The sequence below is a fragment of the Chanos chanos genome, chromosome 7, assembly GCF_902362185.1.
Source record: "Chanos chanos chromosome 7, fChaCha1.1, whole genome shotgun sequence".
Taxonomy (NCBI): Eukaryota; Metazoa; Chordata; class Actinopteri; order Gonorynchiformes; family Chanidae; genus Chanos; species Chanos chanos.
The window spans coordinates 17517362-17539037 of NC_044501.1; the positions used below are offsets into that span (position 1 = coordinate 17517362).

Consider the following 21676-nt stretch of genomic DNA (forward strand, 5'->3'; position numbering starts at 1 on the left):
GACGTAGCAATAAACGTTTTTTTTTGTTTTGTTTTTGTTTTAAATAAAAATAATTAGTAACCCCACTCCTCCTTTTACAAGCCAACTTGTGCTCACACATTCCTCATCACAAAATCATAGTGGCTTTACAAAAATACTGAAAACATAATGTTGGTTTATTTATTTATTTTTCATTTGTATTTTTTTTTATTGGTTTGTTTGTTTGTTTATTCATCTATCCACTCTTCATTCATTCGTTCAGTCAGATATTTTAACAAATCAAAGTAGGGTGTCAGATATTGCTGATGATCAAAATCTACTCTCATCAGTCAGTCTCTATGACACATCTATGTACCTTAGCACAATTCAAACTACCTCTAGCCCACATCAAAGAAGTTCAGAGAAGAAGTTACTGTATGTCAACTCATTTTACATTCATTACCCAAAAGTATAAAATGTCTTGAACAATAGAGTAGTCTTTGTATTAAACAATTTGCTCACCTCAGATACAAAGTCATAGTTCATGCCATAGCTCATCCTTCTGTTCCCCTGTTGTTACACAGAAATCATTTTATGACAATTAGTCTGCTAGTCACAAATAGTCTATATTGACCTCTATCTGACCAGCAGATGTCACCAAGACGACAGTGTTGGAAGTCTTTTCAAACAGTGACTAAATCCCCAGAGCAATTAACACAGTTTTTCCACGGTTATCAAAAGCATCATCTCTGGCATCGCTATTTATATTAATTACTTATTTTTACTGCACCTCTTGCTGACTCATATTTCAAATATTTGCATAACACAAAGAGAATTCATCCATCTCGATGCAACTAGACTGAATTTTTTCATTTGGATGTGAGACACATTTCCCATTGAAATTCCACTATAATTTGCAGAGTTAAGTGGTGTGCCATTAGAAGAAGCACCACCTACAACTCCTACGGATGTGTAACAAAAAACACATCATTTTAACCACTAATTTCCGTTTATGTATTTTGAATCTTTCTCACACAATCAATTTAGGTTGTTTATGATATGTTTCATATATAGTCGTCTGCTGTCTGTCAACTTCTGAAGGTCATCCTCCAGTCGCCTGTAAAGAGTTATCAGAGTACCAATTAATGTCTCGCTAGTCTGTTTTTTCCCCATCATGCCTTATTCAAAGAAACATTTATATTCATTCCACTTGATCCAAATATTTTGTAGGAGTGTAATCTGAATAATTTGTGATTTTTGTGTTGGCAGGAGAAAAAAATTCCCATTTGCATGAAAAGAAAAGTTTTTCTTTTTAGGAGTGGGTATCAACTTTGATTGCAAGTCTGGACCATACTTTTTTAATGACTGAATTCAAATAGATTCTGTCTATTTTTGTGTTTGATGTTTCTTGAGAAACAAGCATATAATATTTTAAGGTACTTTTTCATCTCATTTAGTCCTTTGCTATTTTAATACAAATTTGGATATTATGTCATACTTCATTTTAACATGACAGTGTTCTCATTTTATCTAGCTATTCTTTCTGTCAGTTCTGTCAGAGTGAATTTGATCTCTGTCAGCTCTCTTCGTTGCTTGGCTGTACAAAATGTTCACAATAATAAAAAGAAATCATAAAAACATCAACAAACCTCATCATGTTTATCATCACTGTCACTGAATGTGTCCTCATTACTTAAACAATAATATAAAAGTCAGAACTGAGATATGTATAGCATGATAGAGTATAAATAGTGTAAGGAGTTTAACAGTAAAAATAATTTTGAGAGTGGAGACGGAAAGGCGCCTTGTGTAATTTTAGCTGGGCAAGCACATCACTTTGTTTATATTCTGATATTAACGGATGAGGGTCATATTCATAGTCTGGGATGTGGTTGTGAGAATACATATTCTATGACATCTACTTGGTATTCTGAATGACACAAATGAAAATGTAAACTAAAGTATAAACAGAGCGGGTACAGCTTTAGAATACTGCTGGATAAATCTGGTTAACTGGGACCAAGATGTTTTATTAGTCGCGTTTTTCAAAAATGACTTGGGATTGTTCTTAAGTGCGTAACTTATCCAGCTGAGATCTTACATCTAATTCCTCAGGAGATGTCTGTGCCCCGCTGTGCTGAATAATTTAAATAAAAATGTCCCTGAATAGAGGAAATGTTAGGGAAAAGAGACACCAGAGGAGAGGTCCGAAGTCCCGCACAAGGAAAGATTCAAGTCTACGATCAGAGCAGAGGAAGCTCTAATCCTGCACAATTCATTTTCGCCTGTCTTTACAGTGTCATCTGGTATGCACAATATGCAAACAATCCAGCTTTAGAGTACCTATGCATGAACCTAAGACAGAAGCTGCTTGGGCAAGACATTCCTTGTTTATTTGCCCCTTACCTTTTCACCGGTAAAACAGACTGAGAAACTGGCATGAAGCACTGTTTGGTCAACCAGCAGTGTTTGCAGGAAATATAAGCAGCTTTTTTTTTTCTGGCAGTCTGTAAGAATTTACTTTCTCTCACGTAGGGACGGCAGAGACATTTCTGTCTAGCATGTTTCAAAGTAAAGACAGCACAGCAATGAACGGTGAAGGAAAGCTTGATGGTCTATGTCAGACACAGACCGTCATACCAAGCTATTTTGGGGGCAAATAGAATTTGCCACCTGTTTCTCCTCCTCTCGACATGACAGCCAGTTTCCCCTTGTCAACGGTCCACTGACTGCCTTGCTGCAGTGCATCAGTTACCCAGTTCAGTCAAGTATTTGAAGTCCAGGATCTGAAAGTTGGAAAATAGTGAAAGGGTCGTTTCCAGCGTGCGTAAGTCGGATTGAAATCCAAAAGGATCCTATCGATCTGTCGGTTTGGAGAGAAAAACATGGCTGAAGCAGGACGCCCAGAGGACCAATGGGAGGAGACACTTGAAGATGAATTTGGTGAAATCATAAAATCTCGATCAGGTAAGGGAGAACACGCTCAAGAAACGATACACAAAATGTTGATGGTTCTGTGCTCAGGTTTATCTCGCATGTTTGAGGTTAAAAACTTTTTTTATCATGCTGTCTCTAAATAAACAGTGTGCCTTTAATTCTGAAAGCCAAGTACTGATTAAAAATGGGAGTGACTGTTACACCATAATGTTCTAGTAGATACACACACTGAAAGGACTAGTTGATACTCTTTGGAATGTATGTGTTAGAACGCATTAAAATAAGATGAATCTGTTTGAGGAAGTGTCTTGTATTCAAATCCACAAATTCCTTTAAAAAGTTTCCCAAAATGTGAAAACATTCCTTGTTAGCCTCATATTTTACTGAAGACTTCTACAGCAGTCTGAAAACCGCAGTGCTCTAAACTAATAATGTCAATAAATGTGTTGGCCTTACAGCATTGCATATTTGATGAAGGTAGTCCAAACATATTTCAAACAATAGATCAATCAACTTGATTAGACAGCTGATTAGAAGTTCATGCTAATGAAAAACATGATTTTCACGTGTGTAATTTTACAGAACTTCCTACATTGACATAATATTGATTTTCATAAAGATATTCATATTGCACAAAGGCACAATATATAATGTGGTTTCTGTTCAGTGTGTGTGTGATTGCTGATCTGTCATAATGGGCTATACGCTATCAGAGACACGACGAGGATCTTGGTTAAAGGGTTGCATTGCGTAACAATGGCAATAACACCATTAGTGTATATTTGTATACTTTATAGGTATGCTTTACCCGATTAGGACTGTTACACTTTGTGTGACTTGGTGTGTGTACGGTGTGTAAGAGCTTGTGTGATCTCCGTTTCCTTCCTGGTTTAAACAGGGTAGGGGTCCACGAGCTGGAAATAGGCGCAGCTGCCTGTGGGTGTCTGGTTTCAAAAGTCCTTGTTTGAGTTGCTAACATGTTTTTATTGTATCTTCTCTATTTTACGTTCGGTCTTCCTTCTCGTGTTAAATATTTGATGCTTTTACTTTAATATAAGATCGTCTTACCCTTTTGAGAGGAAGTTCGAAATCTGCTGAGAGGGGGAAAAATCATTTTATAACGCAAATTAATATCTGAGGGACAAGAGTCATAAAGAAAGGAGGGCAAACCAACACAGGTTGGTGCAAATATGTGCCTTTGGTGAAATATTTGATCCTTGAAACGTTTTAAGTATTCTTCTATATTTATGATATTCTTTGTTAACACATGAAATTATTTTAAAATCTTACCTCTTAACCAGTTTCAGTAAAAATTTCTCTATTTTCCTTGTAAAGAATATGACAATAGCTGTATGCGGTCTGGCTCATGACCAAAATAGTTGAGTAGTGTGTTTCACATTTAGTTTGCTCTTTTGCTCCATATGTAAATCAAAAACATTAGCGCACACTTTTATCCGACCATCCACATTTTGCATGCGACATTTGTTTGTCATATCAGATCAACTATATGGTTTGTTGTACGCAGACATTCTGTTGCCATTTAGTGCATGCGAGAATGATGTCATATTGCGTTACGCTGTGATCTCAAGCTACCAATTGGCTAGGTCCAAAACAAGAAGTAGGTCCTCTAGGATCCTACTATAACTCAATGGCTGTGCAAGACGGCTTGGCATGTTTGAACTGCAACCATATCCATTCCATCCAGTCCAAGGCGCCACCCTTGCCGTACACGCACATGACTCAGTTCTGACGGTACTCAAATGTATCATTCGCCTCTTTTAGGAATCTCAAATGTCATTCTGGGTTTATTTGTTCTGAAGGAATGAGTATTGGATACTAAGTTATATTACAACTCCCCTTCTGATTGGTCAGGAGGTAAATGAGTGGAATAGCTCTCCTTGATGCTTAGATGCAGTGGGTGGCTTGCAAACACCAGGCAAAAGATGCAAGATTCTGAGAAAGTTTCCTATGTTTGTCTGTTTCTCTGAGAGCAGTGATTCTTCGAGAGACAAGAATGAATTTAATTTTGAAGTCTGAATGTTTTGTTGTGGCTATTGTGGTCTTATTGAGTCAGTCAAGCATGAAGGGAGACGGAAGGAACATCTCATGACTTTTGGAATGTGGCCTTAGTAACACAACAAACAATAAACAAAGAAATGAAAAACCAACTGCATGGCCAACTGATAAATGTAAAATGTTCATATTTGACTTTCAAATCTGTCTTATCTCCATATTACTGCTGCATTTGCATTTGCATTTGCTGCTATGAGTACTCAGAAACAATGATTTATTGTCATTCTATACAAAACTCAGTTTCCTCTGGACTTTATGACATTAAATCTCAAGCAAGACTCTGCTAATGGTAACCCACAGATATCTGTTCACACACTGATCTGTGACTTGTAATGACAAAACAATGATGGACAGACAGACCGTACTTTCTGTGTCTTTCAATACATTTGACAGTCAAGTGAAATGTGGAGAACATGTTTCTGCTGTAATCTATTGAGCAGGGACAACCAGAGCTATAGGCATATGGGATTTGCAATGATCAGGATGCTGCTGTAGAACTAATCTATCATATTTCCTATGTAACAACACTCATAGTACAGGTTTATGCATCTGTTTTCAGATTTAGATAATATTGCGAGGCAGAACTGAGCTTGTGCGTGACTGAAATTACATACTGATAATGCTTAAGGAAAGTATGTCGACATTGTACAACCCTCATCAAATTTCAACCTTGAATTAGTTCCTATGTGTTGCTATCAAATACAGGAGGAAAAACTGCTATGACTGGCTCACAAACACAGGAAGATGACACAGTCACAGTCTTATCAAGATGGTTAGACTGACAGCAGAGATTAGAGAAAACGATTTCATGGCTGTCTATTGATCTCATTCTGTTTTTGTCAGCTTGATATCTAGATCAGGGCTTTGATGGCCTAACTGGCCCTCTCTATTTGAACGCTTGGCCTGTTTTTGCCCACTTTTATCCACTGTAATGATAATATTAAGTCGCCCACACAGTTTGACAATATCCTACATCCCGTGATTGCAAGGTCTTACACAGCATTTTACAGCAGGGGGAGCTAGACACACCCACAGGGTTTTTGTAGTCTTACATTTTGTATGTATCCAAATAAACCTTGCTCGGCGCAGGTAAACCGCACAGGTGTGCATCTCCATGGCAATCTGTGCATCGTAACAAACATGCATTTCTTTTAATCTTTCTTTGTAGGGTTACTTTGTTGGGAGAATGTTTTAACTCAGTTTTACTAAATGCTGGATTTTGAGGGGGACCAGAGAAACATGGGATTAGATATTTTATGATTTACAGATTCTTTTTGTGGTTTTAATCTTATACTTTATGACCTCTGTTGCCCTAACATTCTTTCACAAGTTTATGTCTTGTGGTGAAACATTAGTGAAAGCAAAACAATGGATTTTCACATTATGTGGTCTTGGAGACCTTAATAACCCATGCAAAACTCATATGGACTGAAACACGTTAAAATACAATCTGTAGTTTGCAATGTGTTTTGCCCCTGGCATTTTTTTTCTCCTAATGATGCACTTAGCTTACTATAAATTTTCAGAGGCATTTTTGCACCTACAATGATTTTCAAGAGCTTTCAAGAGCTTCTTGAACATACGTTTTGGAAAACAACTCAGCACATGAAGATGTCTCCAAGAATGATTTTTATGATCATGTTTGACGTAAGATCCTTTTGGGAGATGTGGCCCAGTTGTCAGTGTGAAATCTAGGCTTGCTGAACCACACACAGTGTATCTATTCTTGGACAGAGACAGGCTCATATTGCTTAATGGTGTTAGCCTTGCCTTGTCTCCGTTTTTCACGTATACAAGAGTGGAGAATCCACTCCCACAGTGGTAGGGACAGTAGACGAGGAGGTCTGGGCATCATTAGCAATTTTAGATCTATAAATAGCATGTAAAAGTTAATTGCCAATATTAATTGCTACACAAAGCCCCATAAATCATCAAAATGACACAGCCTGTCCACAAGCTTAATTTGCATCTGTCCAAGCATCTTTTAATAAACAGAAAAATGTATGAGCAAACTGATTCAAATTTGAGTTGAAAATATAAGCCAAGCCCAATATCCAGTTTTATTGTGTGTACATATATATATATATATATATATATATATATATATATATATATATATATATATATATATGGTCTCATCTGACAGAACACCTGGTTCCAATAAAAGTACCACTGACATGTGGCTAAATATCCACAAACAAAGAGGGATCTTGGTCTGTCCTCCAATCAGAACCTTTCCATGATGTCTCTAGATCTACCCTATTTGAGTGTTGTAGGCAATTTCATTGATTTTGCATTGAGTCAACCATTTCTCTGTTGATTCTGAGGTGTGTCTTGGTTCACTGCTGTTCCAGTAGGTTGAGCTCTGATTAAGTCAACTGTGTTTCTGATCCAAATGTCTGGTATTTCATTCAGTGAAATATCAGTTTGTGATATCATTCAGCATCACAGTGACATTTAACATTTCAGCAAGGACGCCAAGGTCAATGGCAACAATAACAGTGCCATAACATTAATGATTGACTGTGGGCATAAAGTTTCTTTTCCTTGTATGCACACCTCCTGTGATTGCGTGCATGATCAAAGAGTTTAATTTTGGTCTCATCTGACGGAACACCTGGTTCCAATAAAAGTGCCAATGGTTCTGGCCAAACTCCCAGCGCCTCAGCATTTGTTGCACACCTCCAGAGCTGTCCTGTGGCGACCGTTCTGAACAGCCTGTTGACACGGATGTGGCATCTAATTGTTTGACTGGTGACTTGGTGACCCCAAGATGCAGTCGAACTCTGCCGTTTTCCAGCTGTAACCTTTGGATTCTTTTCTGACTCCATTATCATTGTCCTAATTCTTCACGGAGAGATGAGGATGAACTTGCGTCCTCTTTTTGCAAGTTACCTTCTGTTCTTCTACTTTTTGTAACCATTAGTGGAGGTTAAAAACATTTATCTATATTAATGATTGTGGTGATAAATGACAAAAAGATTTAAATTGCCTGTGTCTTATACTGGAAAGTAATTAATTTTGTTGTCAACTATGTAGTGATAAATAGCATCTCTAGTTCACCTGTGTTTCAGATTTTGGGGCTTGCTGTTGTTGAGGGTCTTTCACAAATTACCAAATAGCAAATAATAGCATGTTCAAGACCCGGTTCTTCGCAAAAGCCATATAAAAACAGGCTTTCCAGGAAAGTCCATATCGGATCAGCATTAACCGTAATTATCTCAGCAGCCTGCAGTTGTCTTGTTCGTTTAATCTACTCGGCTTCTCCTCGTTTGAGGATACCCGAACACATTCATGTCTTAATTTTTTTTTTCCTTTTTTTTACTAAATGCGTTCCTTTTTGCAGAACGCACTTGGCGAAGTTCGGATCACAATTACATGTTTATGACGCTGTAAGACAGCTTGTCTAATCCTACCTTGAAAAGTTTATTAGCTCTGCGCTTGTCCGCTGTGCGCTTGGTGCGTCAGGGAAGGTTGTAGGACAAGATGTTTGCATTGTGTGACTGGTGTTTAGTAGCCCAAGCCTTTGGAAAATCGTAACCCTACAGACAGAATATTCTTAAAAGTATATTAGAATTTTATTGTTTTATTTTTTGTTATTGGTGGAAGTTTACGTTGTCCTCTTTTTCCAGTGGGGGCAATGATCTCATCGTGTCGAGAAGCCACAGAAAAACATTATTGTTTCAGTGCCTGACTGTATAATTGCTTGGAAATCGTTTCTGGGGATAGTTTTATATTTGAAGGGTGTTCTCATAGGCTGGACAGTTACGTCGGTGTAGGCTACATACAGTCAATCAAGTGCCTTTTCGGAAAATCTTAATTAAACAATTAATTATGTGTTTGACTTAAAAAATGAAGAGGGACATTCTGTGTTTTACATATCTGCAATTCAGATATTTCCCCTAGAAACAGATGGAGCCGCCCGCACCTGTTCTACACCATGTTCTATTCCAACATCTCATTCAGACTCAAGATGACATGTCTTCATTAGCCATATATTCTAGAGCCCACTGGCCATATAAACTGTTTGATTGTCCAAAGATTAGGGTGAGTTGTGAGTCTAGGCACCCAGCAGAGTAAATTCCTATAACAAAGAGCACTCGTTTAGAACACGTTGTTAGGTTCGCAGTTTTAACAATAAGTTTCATATTCACTCTCTAGGTCATTTTATACGCCACGGGGCTTCAGGACATTAAGCGGTTAAGAAATCCGCCAGTCGGTTTCCCCCATTCTCGTTCAGTCAAGGTAGACTCCATCGGCGAATTGAGATAGGGATAAGAACGAGTTTGTAACGACCACTAGCCTATACGAATAAGTCGCCGAGCTCGCATACTATTGCCTCGTGCATCTCCGAGGTGTGTTGGCTAGTGTCGCTTGATTTCTTACGATGCCGCTATTAAGAGAGAATAAATGTGCCATTACCCAACCTGGAGTATTCGTGAGGGGTAGGATAACTACAATTTCCAGTCTGTAAGCGACACAAGAGACAGCACCTAAACAACTAACCACTAAATCGATTAAACTCGGATTATAATGGACGGATAATCAACGGTAAGGCTGAAGTAAAATGAATAACGTACTTGCAGGCATAGATTCCCTGTAACATGACCAGGCTACTGTGATTCCATTATCTTTTAGCATTGGAAGGTGGTGCTTACAGCTTTATCAGGTCATGTCATGAATCCGATGTCTCAGATTTATCCAGAATATTTAAGATTTGCAGTAGCGTCACCTAGAACCTCCAATCGTTTGTCTTGTTGTCAGTCCGAAGGAACGTTGCAAACTGCATGCTTTCTCTTAACTCTGTTATAAGACGTGAACACAGTCCTGAATAGTGACTGTATATGCATGACCAGGAGAGAACAGCAATGTGCTTCTAATGAAGCTGTAACATAAATCTAGGCATACTACGCACCTAGGCAGTTGTGGCGTCGTTGTTCAAGAGAATTTTTTAAGTTACCCGTGTCACTCGAGAAACGGAGCTTTTGCTGTGGACTCTGCACATTAGTGCTCTCTGGAGCGCACACCTTCCCATGTTCTGTTTACATCATGACAATTAATGAAGCCTAATGTTAAAACTATTCCCTGGTCAAAACAGACCCAAACATTGGCTACGGCAAAGGGTTGAGCTTTGCGAATAAGTCTAATTAACAAAAGAGGTAGAGTTGAATGAAAGAACCACTTGCCAGTAGCCTATCTTATTGCGAGTGTCAACGATTTGACAACTTAAAATTGTTTATCGTAAAGAGTGATATTGACAGTTTGGCAGTAAAAGCTACCGTTCATTATCTGTTGAATTTGATTGATTAGCGATAGTAGTTTGTCAATCTGTGTGCAACCAGATTATGCAAAGCAGGTGCTCCTGGCAATGTCTTTGTATTTGTCCGTTGACGTCAGCTCAACCTCGTCACCTTATCATCCTATTTGCTCAAGGACGGATGTAATCCAGCTGGCCACTCACAACCCCAAAACGTGCGTGCCGCAGAAGGAGCGACCCGCCACCTGTCTCGCGTCATGCATTCGAGGACCCGTGGCAAACCAATACTGAGTCTTGTCTTGCCAGACGATTAATGTTTCTCGAGACACCATCGTAAACAGAGCAGTGAGACAGTTGTAATACGCCTTTAAAATGGATGGCATTAACAGCGATAACTTGAAGCTGTAAACTATGCCAAAGAAGAAAGTATGTCGCGCGATTTTGAATAAATCTGCAATTTTACATTTTTTGTTTTATCAGTCAGACAGAACGCGTTTACGCAGGCTACAAATAGCACAAGAGGTATTCTGAGTGAATGTAATTTCTAAATTAAACAACCACTGGGAGAAAGACAGTAAGTGGGTTTTAAACTTATTTCTGCTGAATTCTAATGGCAGCTGTTCCAGATACTTAATTTCTCGGTCAGTGTGAAGAATGATATTTTGAGTTCCATTAAGGGAACAAACGGGTCTGTTCTCTTGGCATAAAAAAGAATCTTAATGTCCGTCAAGGGTCAAGGAAAAGTATCATAAGGACTGAGTGAAGAGAGTGAAACACCTTTTAATTTGTGGTTAATATATATATATATATATATGTATATATATATATGCTTTCTCTGGTGTTAAAGTAACTATAAGTGTTTCTACAGTCCACACCTATGAGTTGTGCTTTTTCAGCTGAAAGCATGTTTACGTTGAAGGATTTGGTCTATACGCAGTCAGTCAGCTATATAAAGCACTGTAAAGCGTACAGACAGGCCTTGAGGGATTCTTTCACAGTTTGACTAAACATTAGAATGGGTAAAATTAGTTACCAACGCAACTGGTAGTCATGCATAGCATTTCCCGTATTGGAGTCCAGTATCTCAGAAAAGCTCAGTGTCACCGGGGCTTCTCATTCCTGATGCTGTCAAGGGTTTACTTAGAACAGTTCAACAACAACATCGACAAAAATAATAAATAATAAATAAATAACACGTTCAGTCAGCAGCACTCCTGTGAGTGAAAACAGCTTGTTTATGAAGGAGGGCAAACAAAAGTAGGGACAATTGTACAAGCTAACAAGCAAGCCACAAACAGACAAATAACAGTGCAGTGCAACAGCGATACGCAGAGCGACCTCTGACTGGCAGGACAGTGGTATTCATCTCAGAATGCATGACTCGTTGGTCCTTGACACAGATGGCAGGCGACCACAACGGGCTCCACTCCTGTCAGCAAAAAAAAAAAAAAAAAGCAACCCCAGCATGTACATGATTTTGAGCACTGGCCAACCAAGGAGAGGAAAATTATTGTTTGGTCTGAAGATTCCTGGTTCCACTTGCATCATGCTGATGACAAAAATCAGGAATTGGTGTAAACGGCAAGAGTCCATGGACCCATCCTGCCTAGTGTCAAGGGTACAGTCTGATCACGGTGGTGTAATGTTCTGGAGTGTGTGGAATGAACGGCCATCCAGTCTTCAGCTACCGTGTGATGTCATTGTATCTGTTTAAATCAATATCTCTGTTGGATGCTTCTGACACTTTGCAGAATCCATGCCCCAAAGAATACAGGCTAGAGCCAGAGTGTGGTATGACATGGTACTAGACGGTCTATACCTAATAAACCGGCTACTGAGTGCATTCATGGTTAACTATATTTCAGTTAAATTGAGACTAGACTACTTCTGCCTTGAAAATATATTTCAGTGCACACTTCTTTCAGGTTTCAGAAATGTAATAAGCTGTTTACATATTTTTCCATTCTTTGAGTCATTGGGAGTGTATCCAACCTGTCTTGTTATGGCTTTGCTTCATCAGAATAAGGGTATCACCTCTTTTCAGAGTGAGGTGTTCATATGAACAGTGCTACAGCTGAAATATTTGACAATACTGCATAAGATTAGAATATCAATGTACATTTATATTTGCTCGCTGTCTGGTTTAAAATGAAACTGATTAAAATTGAGTTGCACTCAGTCAGATAATTAGCTGATGAATTTAAGGTCTGAAACAATTTAAAGTTGAGAGGAAATTGTGTAAATGATTATAATTGTGACTTTTACGCACTCATTATATCTTGGAGATTCACAGCAGTGTACAAATGCCTCAGTAGTCACATCTTTAGGAGAACAACTTTAATAACTTTGAGGATGATAATTAACAGCAGGAAATCTTTTTTTTTGTTGCTGTTGTATACCTATTATTAGCTACTTCTCTGCCATTGTTCTTCAGAGTCGTTCTATGTTTACAGTTGTAAGTGACATACAATTATTCCTTATTTATTTAGTCTTCCCAGGTCCACAGGGAAAAGCAATGTGAGTTTGTGGCATCTGTATTTCAAACCATGATTAAGAAAGGAAAAATAATTGTAATTAAATTTATGTTTGAAGGTTTGGCCTACCGTGGGGCACAACAAAGTGCACACATTGAGGTTTCCAACAATGTCAGCGCTCTGTTTGCAGAATGAATAGATCAAAAGTTTGAGTGTTTTTTTGTGCCCCTGGGAGCAATAATTATTGTTATTGTTATCAATTTTTAATTCAAATTTTTATTTATTTTCAAAATCCATAAACTGCAATGGCAAGAGCAGCTTTTCACTCAGCATGCATACAGCACAACACGCTCTTCAGGAGGAAGTTTGATAAATTACGCAAAATAAACTCCAAAAACTAAGGAGACTTAAACACTGATAAACACTGAATATGCAAATGTTACTAGAGCATTGTTAAATTTTCCTTTCTTTGGTCTGACCAGTAAGGTGCTCCCATAGTTATGTTAACCTTTCATAGCTACAGTTCAACCCGGTTAACAAAATTTCATATGATGATATTCCCGTCATTAGATTGACCTAGTCCTTAGGTACTGGAAACGGGGGCTTTTGGCAGTAAAGCGATAATTAGTGAAGTTGCAACCACAGCAGGCACTGCAGTAAGGGAAAATTCAGTTCTCGCATTATACATTATACCGCAAACTCTGCTCCAGAAAGAGTACGCCAAAGTGCTCTCCCAGATTGCTAATATATATGTACCTATTTTCTTTTTGGCATTACCAGCATAGTTAACTTTCAGAGAACTCGCTGTTAAATGAAGAAAAAAAAAAATCAATGAAACACTGTTCATAGAAAAAAAAAAAAATGGAATACCTCAGTCATATTTTGTTTGGAATGCCACAGCCCTATTTTGTTCTGTTTTCTCACAGAATTACTCTTTCTTTGTTTCCTGGAGTTGACTAATTGTTTTTCTTTCATTCCCTGCAGATGAAAGAGAAGACATTCAAAAGAAAACATTCACAAAATGGATAAACTCACAGTTTGCTAAGGTAAAAATTGTTTTTCGTACCAAATTAAGTTCATTATGACAGTGGTTCTTCACTTGAAAATTGCATTGCAGCACACTGACAGTTTAGTACTGGTTGGGTGTTATGTGGAAACATTTGCACTCCTGGGGGCCTTGTGGATCAGAATTTTAATACGTGAGTTCTTTTGATAGCTGTGTTGATGTAACAAGGCACAAAGTGATCAGAGAATGTAGGTCATTCAAGCCTCCTTTATTTTGTACAAAATCATGAATATAACAGGTTTACACCTTAAAATGTATGCAAATTAGTCCCTATGTGTGTGAAATTATAATTTGTGCTGTAACTTATACAGAATCTAATTTTTAGACAATAAAACACCCATGCCGTGTGGCAGTTGGAGAATCTCAAAAATGAAGCAAATTTGTGTGCACGTGGTCATTTGTAAAGTTTAAATTTAGGCAATCTGTGTCGCCAGTGATGCAGGACGGCTTCCTTGAAAATCTTGAATCTGTAATCTAAGACGGCTTCTCCTGGGGGACATGTATTTGAGCTCTCATAAGAGGTGAGCGGTTTGGATAGAATAAACATGTCCCTCTCATAATATATCACCCTCTTGTGTTTTGTGTAGATATAGAGGTAGATTGTAAATGCAATAAATACCAAATTCTGTAGTGTGCTACTCTGAATTTGTACATATACATAGTGGTATGGCTCCTGTGGTTTTCCACTACTGATAAGTGTTTTAATAATTCACTTCAAGGTTGTTTATTCATCTTGGAGAAAATGTCTGGCCTTATGGCAAAATATGTCCCGTTTTAAGCTTCTAAATGTCTCTTGAATATTTCCCACTGTGCTGCTTTGAAGTATCCCCTCCTGAGGTACATTTTTAAGTGGATTTAAATACAAACATGATCGTGTTAAGCCCCTGAGTAACACACACCTGGTTAAGGTCCTGTCTCACAGAGCAGAGTCAAGCCCACATCTGGGCCTCTTGGTTTGGATTCATTTGGTGGTAGTGAGGTGATGTCAAGGAAACATGCCCACGGTCTAGAGGGATGTGTGGATTCAAACCCTTGGAATGACAGCTCACTGCTGGTACAGCACTGAGAGTGAATGACAAGGCTGCTCCAGGGGTGTGTGATCTCTGACATAGAAAACATTAATTGCAAATTGTTCTGGATAAGAGCATGAGCTGAGTGCACCAAATTGTAATTGAGCCACGCTCGCTGACTCTGAGTCCAGCTGGATGTGGCCGTTGTGGGTGAGTGGGCCAAATCGTGTTCTCTTCCAAGTACATTGTGCCAGCTGAGCTCCTTGCTTTGGGTGAGCTAGACTAATGAGAGACTCATGGGTAATTAGACATTCCAAAGTTGGGAAAAAAAATGGATATAAGAAAACTGAGCGTATTTCTTCAACTTTTTAAATCATAAAATGTCAGTATGTGAAATGTCATGTGAAGTCATTTGACATTTTGTCTGTCTCTCCTTTCGTCAGTAAATTCAACAAATGTGTTCTGCTGCACCCTTCTGTGGCACCGCCACCACTGAATCGAATTTCAAGTGTCCCGAATCCGCACTTCATGTATTGCTTTGTGTGTATGTTAATCAATGCGTTTTTTTCACTTTCAGAATCAGTGGGTCAGATTTGAACAGATTCTATTTATTTAACGCTTTGATCTCTCAGTCTAGCATATGGTATGTCACTTTGCTGTTTCACTCTGAGCAGGGTTAGAATCTCCTGACTGTGCTCCCTCTGTCCTCTCTCACTACCATAGTGTAGGTGTTAAAACAATCAAACAAACAGACAAACAAACAAACAAACAAACAAATAAACAAACAAGCCAAAAGAAAATGGAAATGATGGCCATGTTTTAAATGTGTTGTCCAACTGCAAAGAAACACGCTCCCTACTTTTGTCAGTGCGATCCTATTGTGCATGCAGTCAATTGGTGCATCTATCTAAAAAGACCATAAGCCTGGTGTCACCGCTTGGCTCCCTTTCAGCTCATTGCAGCTGTATTTATTGTTGTTGTTTGTCTTCCATATGGAAAACTGTGGCGAAAGAGACTATGGAGCTCTGCACTGTTATGTGACATCACTTTCTCTCTCTCTCTCTCTCTCTCTCTCTCTCTCTCTCACCTTCCTCTTTTTCTCACCCACCCCATCACCCTATTTAAAAAGAAAAAAAGAGAAAAAGAAAAAAAAAAAAAAAATATATATATATATATATATATATATATATATATATATATATATATATGAAAATCAGCACTAAATGAAAAAAAAGGACAAAAATAACTTTTCAGTCCTTGAATCAAGTAGCAAGAAAGTTTCTTTGCAGCGGTTTCATTCATTAAACTACAAAGCTTTCATAAGCTATTCTGTTTCACGGTAATTTATCATTTTTGTGAGAATTGCCATAAATTCACTTGTTGCACATTTGCAATAAAACAAGCGTGCTTTGCAAATTTTGACTGAGAGCTTGAGTCAGAGCCTTGGCTTTCAGTATTATGGCTTTTCACTCTGTGGTGTGATAGGAAAACCACTGACACACCAGTGGTAGAGTATACATCTGAGGGAGAGGCTCTATTCTTATTTTATGGCCTTTATTTTTTCACTTTGTCATGCATTTTAGGCTTGACCTTGAGTTATTTTAGTTGAAGTACCATTGACTAACATTTCCTCTAAAATGGATTAGTGCTGGGCGGTCCAAATTCCACGGCTCATGCTTTCTTTCGTATTCATTTTCTATTTTTTATTTATTTTATTATTCGGTATTTATTTATTTATTTTTTTCCTTTTGTTTTTTTTAGGCAGGGAAGCCTCCGATCGAGGACCTCTTCACGGACCTGTGTGATGGCCGTCGCCTTTTGGAGTTATTAGAGGGTCTGGCCGGACATGAGCTAGTGAGTGCACAACACTCAGCCAGTTACTCATTTTAACCTCCCAGCCGTTCTCTGTCATCTTTGTTCCTTTTCGCGCAGCTCCATGATTGCTTTGTAAGACAAATGTTTGTCTCTGCAGGTTAAAGAGCGAGGTTTCACTCGGGTGCATTCTCTTAATAATGTCAACAGGGCGCTCCAGATTCTACAGAAAAACAATGTGAGTTTATTTATTGATGTGTTTAAATTTTTTTTTTCTTTTTGGTGGTGGGGGGGGTTTATGGCCCAGAAATTTAAGTCACACTGAAAACTCACCAGTCTGCATCAACCATATTCCCCAGCTGACAGACTTGCTAGTTTCCAGAAATGATGTGAAAATTGGTTTCACGTAGTGATTGTGGAAGGATAATATAAACAAGACTAGAACTAATGTGACCAAGGATATACATAATTGTCAGGCCCCTGAGACTGATTAGCGTAGGTAGGAGAAGCTATACAGGCTTAGCTGTTTTGCACCAAAGTGTTTTTCTGTTTGTTGTTCTGTTTTTTCTGTTCCTTATAAGCTGAGGTGTACAACTTAGGCCCCCGTGTCCATACATTTTGCTGGATTTGTTTCTACCAAACATACCAAGTCTCCGATTTGTTAATGAATACGCACAGCTATTTTGTATGTAGATATTAGCCCCTTTTTTTGGGTGATATCAAAAAACAGCTGGACCTCAGCTTTTGAAAAGTGGAGTCAGGCATTCAAGCTTTACAGTAATTCAAATGAATTTTGTCAGAATAAAATGCACTGTCAAAACAGGTTTTCAGATATATATATTTTTTAAAAAAAGCAAAATGATAATGTCTTTACCTCTATACCAGCGTGTTTTACAGTAGAATTTTTCCACTGATATAAAGTTTGTGTTTTTGTCCTTAGTTTTAAGAAAACACATTAATGAAAGTTTTCCCTGATAATTTCTGTCAGGTCTTCAGCATTACAGTGAGAAAAAAAAACATTATTTTGACCCTTTTAATACAATCGGTGCATTCTAATCGTGTGCTGATTGACGAGCAGGTGGAGTTAGTAAACATAGGTGGGGCTGACATCGTTGATGGGAATCACAAACTGACATTGGGGCTCATCTGGAGTATCATTCTCCACTGGCAGGTAAGAGATTCTATATTTGGATTATATTTATATATTTATTTATTTATTATATTTGTATTTTGAGCACAACCGCAGTCCCACCAAGAAATTGCTATTTCCTGTCAGGCCAGAGTTCCATTGAATGGAATCCCTTTTAATCAAGTTGTATAATCACTGTGCTCCCAAGATTTAAACATATTTTATCTGCTTCTCTACTGCATAGATTTTAGACCAATCAACACTGTCACTGTGAACTTTAAATAACTGTGCAAACCTTGTGCCCTTTGTTTGTCCTATGTCTCTGTAATTAGAGTTCTAGAACAGGTCTTTGTAAATATGATCAGATTATTATTAACTTATGCGTGGGCATGGCAACTTCTTCTTCTTCTTTTTTTTTGAAGTGAGAAAGGGACTTCTTGACCTATTTTGAGCTGTGCTCCCTGAGGGTGACAGCTGGGGGAGGAGTGATTGTACAGAAGGGGGGGGGGGGGGGGGGGGGGGGGGGGGGGGGGGGGGGGGGGGGGGGGGGGGGGGGGGGGGGGGGGGGGGGGGGGGGGGGGGGGGGGGGGGGGGGGTGCAGGCGGGGGAGAGAACAACAACAAAAAATAGCAGCTCTGTCTGTCAGGAAGTTTTACCAAGCCAAATAACTTGTGCCAAATTGCCTGACAGACAGAAGTGATGGTACATGGGAACTGATTTTTTTTTCTTTCGCCTCATAACCTCTGAAAAAAATCTCTGTGCCACCAAATACATCTGTATCTGTGTAGCCTCATGGATTTCCTGAGCAGGGCAGTAACTTTTAAGACTGAAGCAGTGTCATAGCCTTTCTTCAAATTCCCTTTCCTAAGGATAACATTTTTACAATCTTTAGCTACCACTTTAGCATAGTCTGAAATGTAGCAGTTGCTTCACATGACAAAAAAGGCAAAAAAAAAGCAGAGACTGTGTGTGTGTGTGTGTGTGTATGTTTGCATGTGCATGTGTATCTGTTTGACTTCTCTTGTTTGTATGCGTGTCTCCACACACAGGTAAAGGATGTGATGAAGGATGTGATGGCAGACTTACAGCAGACCAACAGCGAGAAGATTCTGTTGAGCTGGGTCAGACAGTCCACTAAGAACTACAAACAGGTCAATGTGGTGAACTTTACCAGCAGCTGGGAAGATGGTCTCGCTTTCAATGCTCTCATCCATAGCCACAGGTCAGAAGAGAACACTGTCCCCATCCCCATATGATTTACTGTATGACTTTGGAACAGAGTGTTCTGCCGAACATTTGTCAACATTAATCATTAATCACAAGTGTAAACTACTTTTCCACTGCTGCTATGTGAAATTTTCCAGATAGTCTTTATTCCTTTCTTTTTGAATCATGAATTCTGTTTTTTTTTTGTTGATTCATGTAATGTTTTATGACTTGCACTTGACTCGATTACTTGAAAAGTGAGAAGTTAGCTGTTTAGACTAGGAGAAAAAAAACAGCCAGCATCAGCAAGCAGGGAAACTGGGATTAAATTATTTTTTCAAAGCCCTGTATGAAAACAGATGAGGCACACACTCATTTATGCTGTCACAAAAGTGCCTGAGGATCCTTAGGTTTTAGTTTCTTTTTATGTGGGATGCAAGCAGTATAATACAGTAAAAAACACTCTGTCCCACTTGAGCTAAAAAAATATGCTTTAGGGAAGTTGCACCCCCCCCCCACCCCCCACCCCTTCACTGAAAAAAGCATTTGATCATGATGAATGAAGAGTTTCAGTCAGAAAAAAAAAATATGATAATGAAAAAGAGATTGCTATATCTTGAATATGAACCCAATTTACTCTGAAGTTATTTTTAGAGAAGTCTGACTAATCACTCTTCTACTTTTTCGCAGGCCGGAGTTATTTGATTGGAATGTTGTGGAACAGAAACATAAAGCCATTGAGAAGCTGGATCATGCCTTCACCATCGCTGAAAAACACCTGGGCATCGAAAGATTGCTTGACCCAGAAGGTAAACTTTAATTATGTTTACGCAGTGCCTTAACCAACAACAGAAACTGATATACAGAACATAGTATTCAGTCAGTCTGAGTGTATAGTTTTGTCTGTTGTGATGTACTATAATAAACAATAGTGAGTAAATAACGGAGCTTAAAATGCCCAGTTTGCGCACTGTGGTATCTGTAGGTCCAATTTGATGCCTTGTGATGATGTTGGCAGGGGTGATGGGTTGGGTGAGGGGGATTTCTACTAAAGGCTAATTTGAGACATATTCATCTTCACACAGCCGAATGCCAGTCAACGTGTTGCTGGTAAAATTACCTGCTGAAGTATTGTATCCAAATTTGTCGCCATAATGTCAACAAACATGTATAACTATGACAGCTGATTCACTCGCAGTTTCCAGTAATGTCTGACATCAGGAACCTTTTACAGCAGCAGACTGAGATGCAACTGTTTCTACTCTGAATAACTCACAAGCGATGACCGCATTAGCTATGTTAAAACTTAGAGTGATCAAATGTAACATTGTTTGATGAATATTTTTCATGCAGCCACCTCTATCTTCTACTTTTATGACAGTTTAAAAACTGGTGAGAACACTTTAAGAACAGAATGTGATGACCTTCATGCCTTGATTTTGTAATTTGGACGCTCCAGCAAAGAAATAAATTTACTTTGACCAAACAAGCGAGCGTGTGTAAATTTCCCTAGACTAAACATATTATGGCCCATTTCTGTTGATCATTTTGTCATTCTTTGTGAAGCTTGTCAGCAAATCAGACTCTCTCCACGGTTCAGCAGTTTTTGCCATTATTTTCTTTTTTTTAACAAGCTGCTCTTTCATTCAAATCGTCCCCTTGTCTCAGGTGGTGTAATCATTGCAGGATGGTCTCTGTAGCCTGCAGCGCTAAATCTTATCACGGCCCTGTTTGAAATCCTCAATGAGCTCTCTTCATCTCTTTCTCTCTCTCTCTCTCTCTCTCTTTCTCTCTCTCTCTCTCTCTCTCTCTCTCTCTCTCCCTCTCTCTGTCTTATAGATGTGGCCACAGCACATCCTGATAAGAAGTCCATTATCATGTATGTCACCTCCTTGTTCCAAGTCCTGCCTCACGGTGTGAGTATGGAGGCTATCCAAGAGGTGGAGACTCTTCCCAGAGCTCTCATAACAAAAGAGGAACGTTTCCATGTCCAAAGCACCCAGCAACGCTACTCTCAGCAGGTCAGTCTACCACGTGTGTACACACACACACACACACACACTCAAACTCTCTAACACACACACGCACATATGTACACAAACACACACTTGATGTACTGTCCTGATATCTGCTATTGTTGATACCTGATATTGTTGAAGATAATGTGATAAAGAGTATGTTAGACTCTCACCGCCTTGATTATTTTACTATCCATGAAAAAGCAAGGAGTGGTGATATAAATGATGACAGCATAAAGGGGTGGTTTCAGTCAGCCAACCACAACCAGGCAGCATGTAATGTTATCACAGGGCGTTAACAAATGGTGTTGATGTAGAAATGTTGGAAATGATAACTGAAAAGTTAACTTTCTTTGTCTTGGCAAAAAAACTTCCTCTATATACAGTATGACCTCCCCTTTATGTGGAACAGAGCTGAGCAAAAGCTCAGTTGCAGTATTTGTAACTGTAATATTGTATACCTGCTCTTCCAAGTAGTGTGCTGTAAAGGTACAAATAATATCTGAATGTCTTAAAATGTTAATGATATTCAGGTGCTGAAACTCAACAAGAGGAGCAGTACTCACAAGAAATAGTTTATTTTTATTAGGTCATATATTCACATGATTACAGCGGTACATTTTTCAAATTGTCAGGTGTATGTAAGAATTAGTGAGCAGTAGGCTGTGTAGTTACAGGAATCTCCCAATAATGGACTTAAAAAAAAAAATCATATTTCATTCAAATGAGAAAAGAG

The 21676-nt window shown here is 38.7% G+C and overlaps 1 protein-coding gene across 1 annotated transcript in view; it reads left to right on the top strand.

Moving 5' to 3' along the window:
- Positions 1–18765: 18765 nt before the first annotated feature.
- dmd (dystrophin) overlaps positions 18766–21676 on the top strand; it is a 97517-nt gene continuing 94606 nt past the window's right edge. Inside the window, exons 1-3 of the mRNA XM_030779481.1 lie at positions 18766–18938; positions 19613–19731; positions 20762–20943. Coding sequence (XP_030635341.1) covers positions 18778–18938; positions 19613–19731; positions 20762–20943 — 462 coding nt within the window. The 5' untranslated portion in view covers positions 18766–18777. The remainder of the gene's footprint in view (positions 18939–19612; positions 19732–20761; positions 20944–21676) is intronic.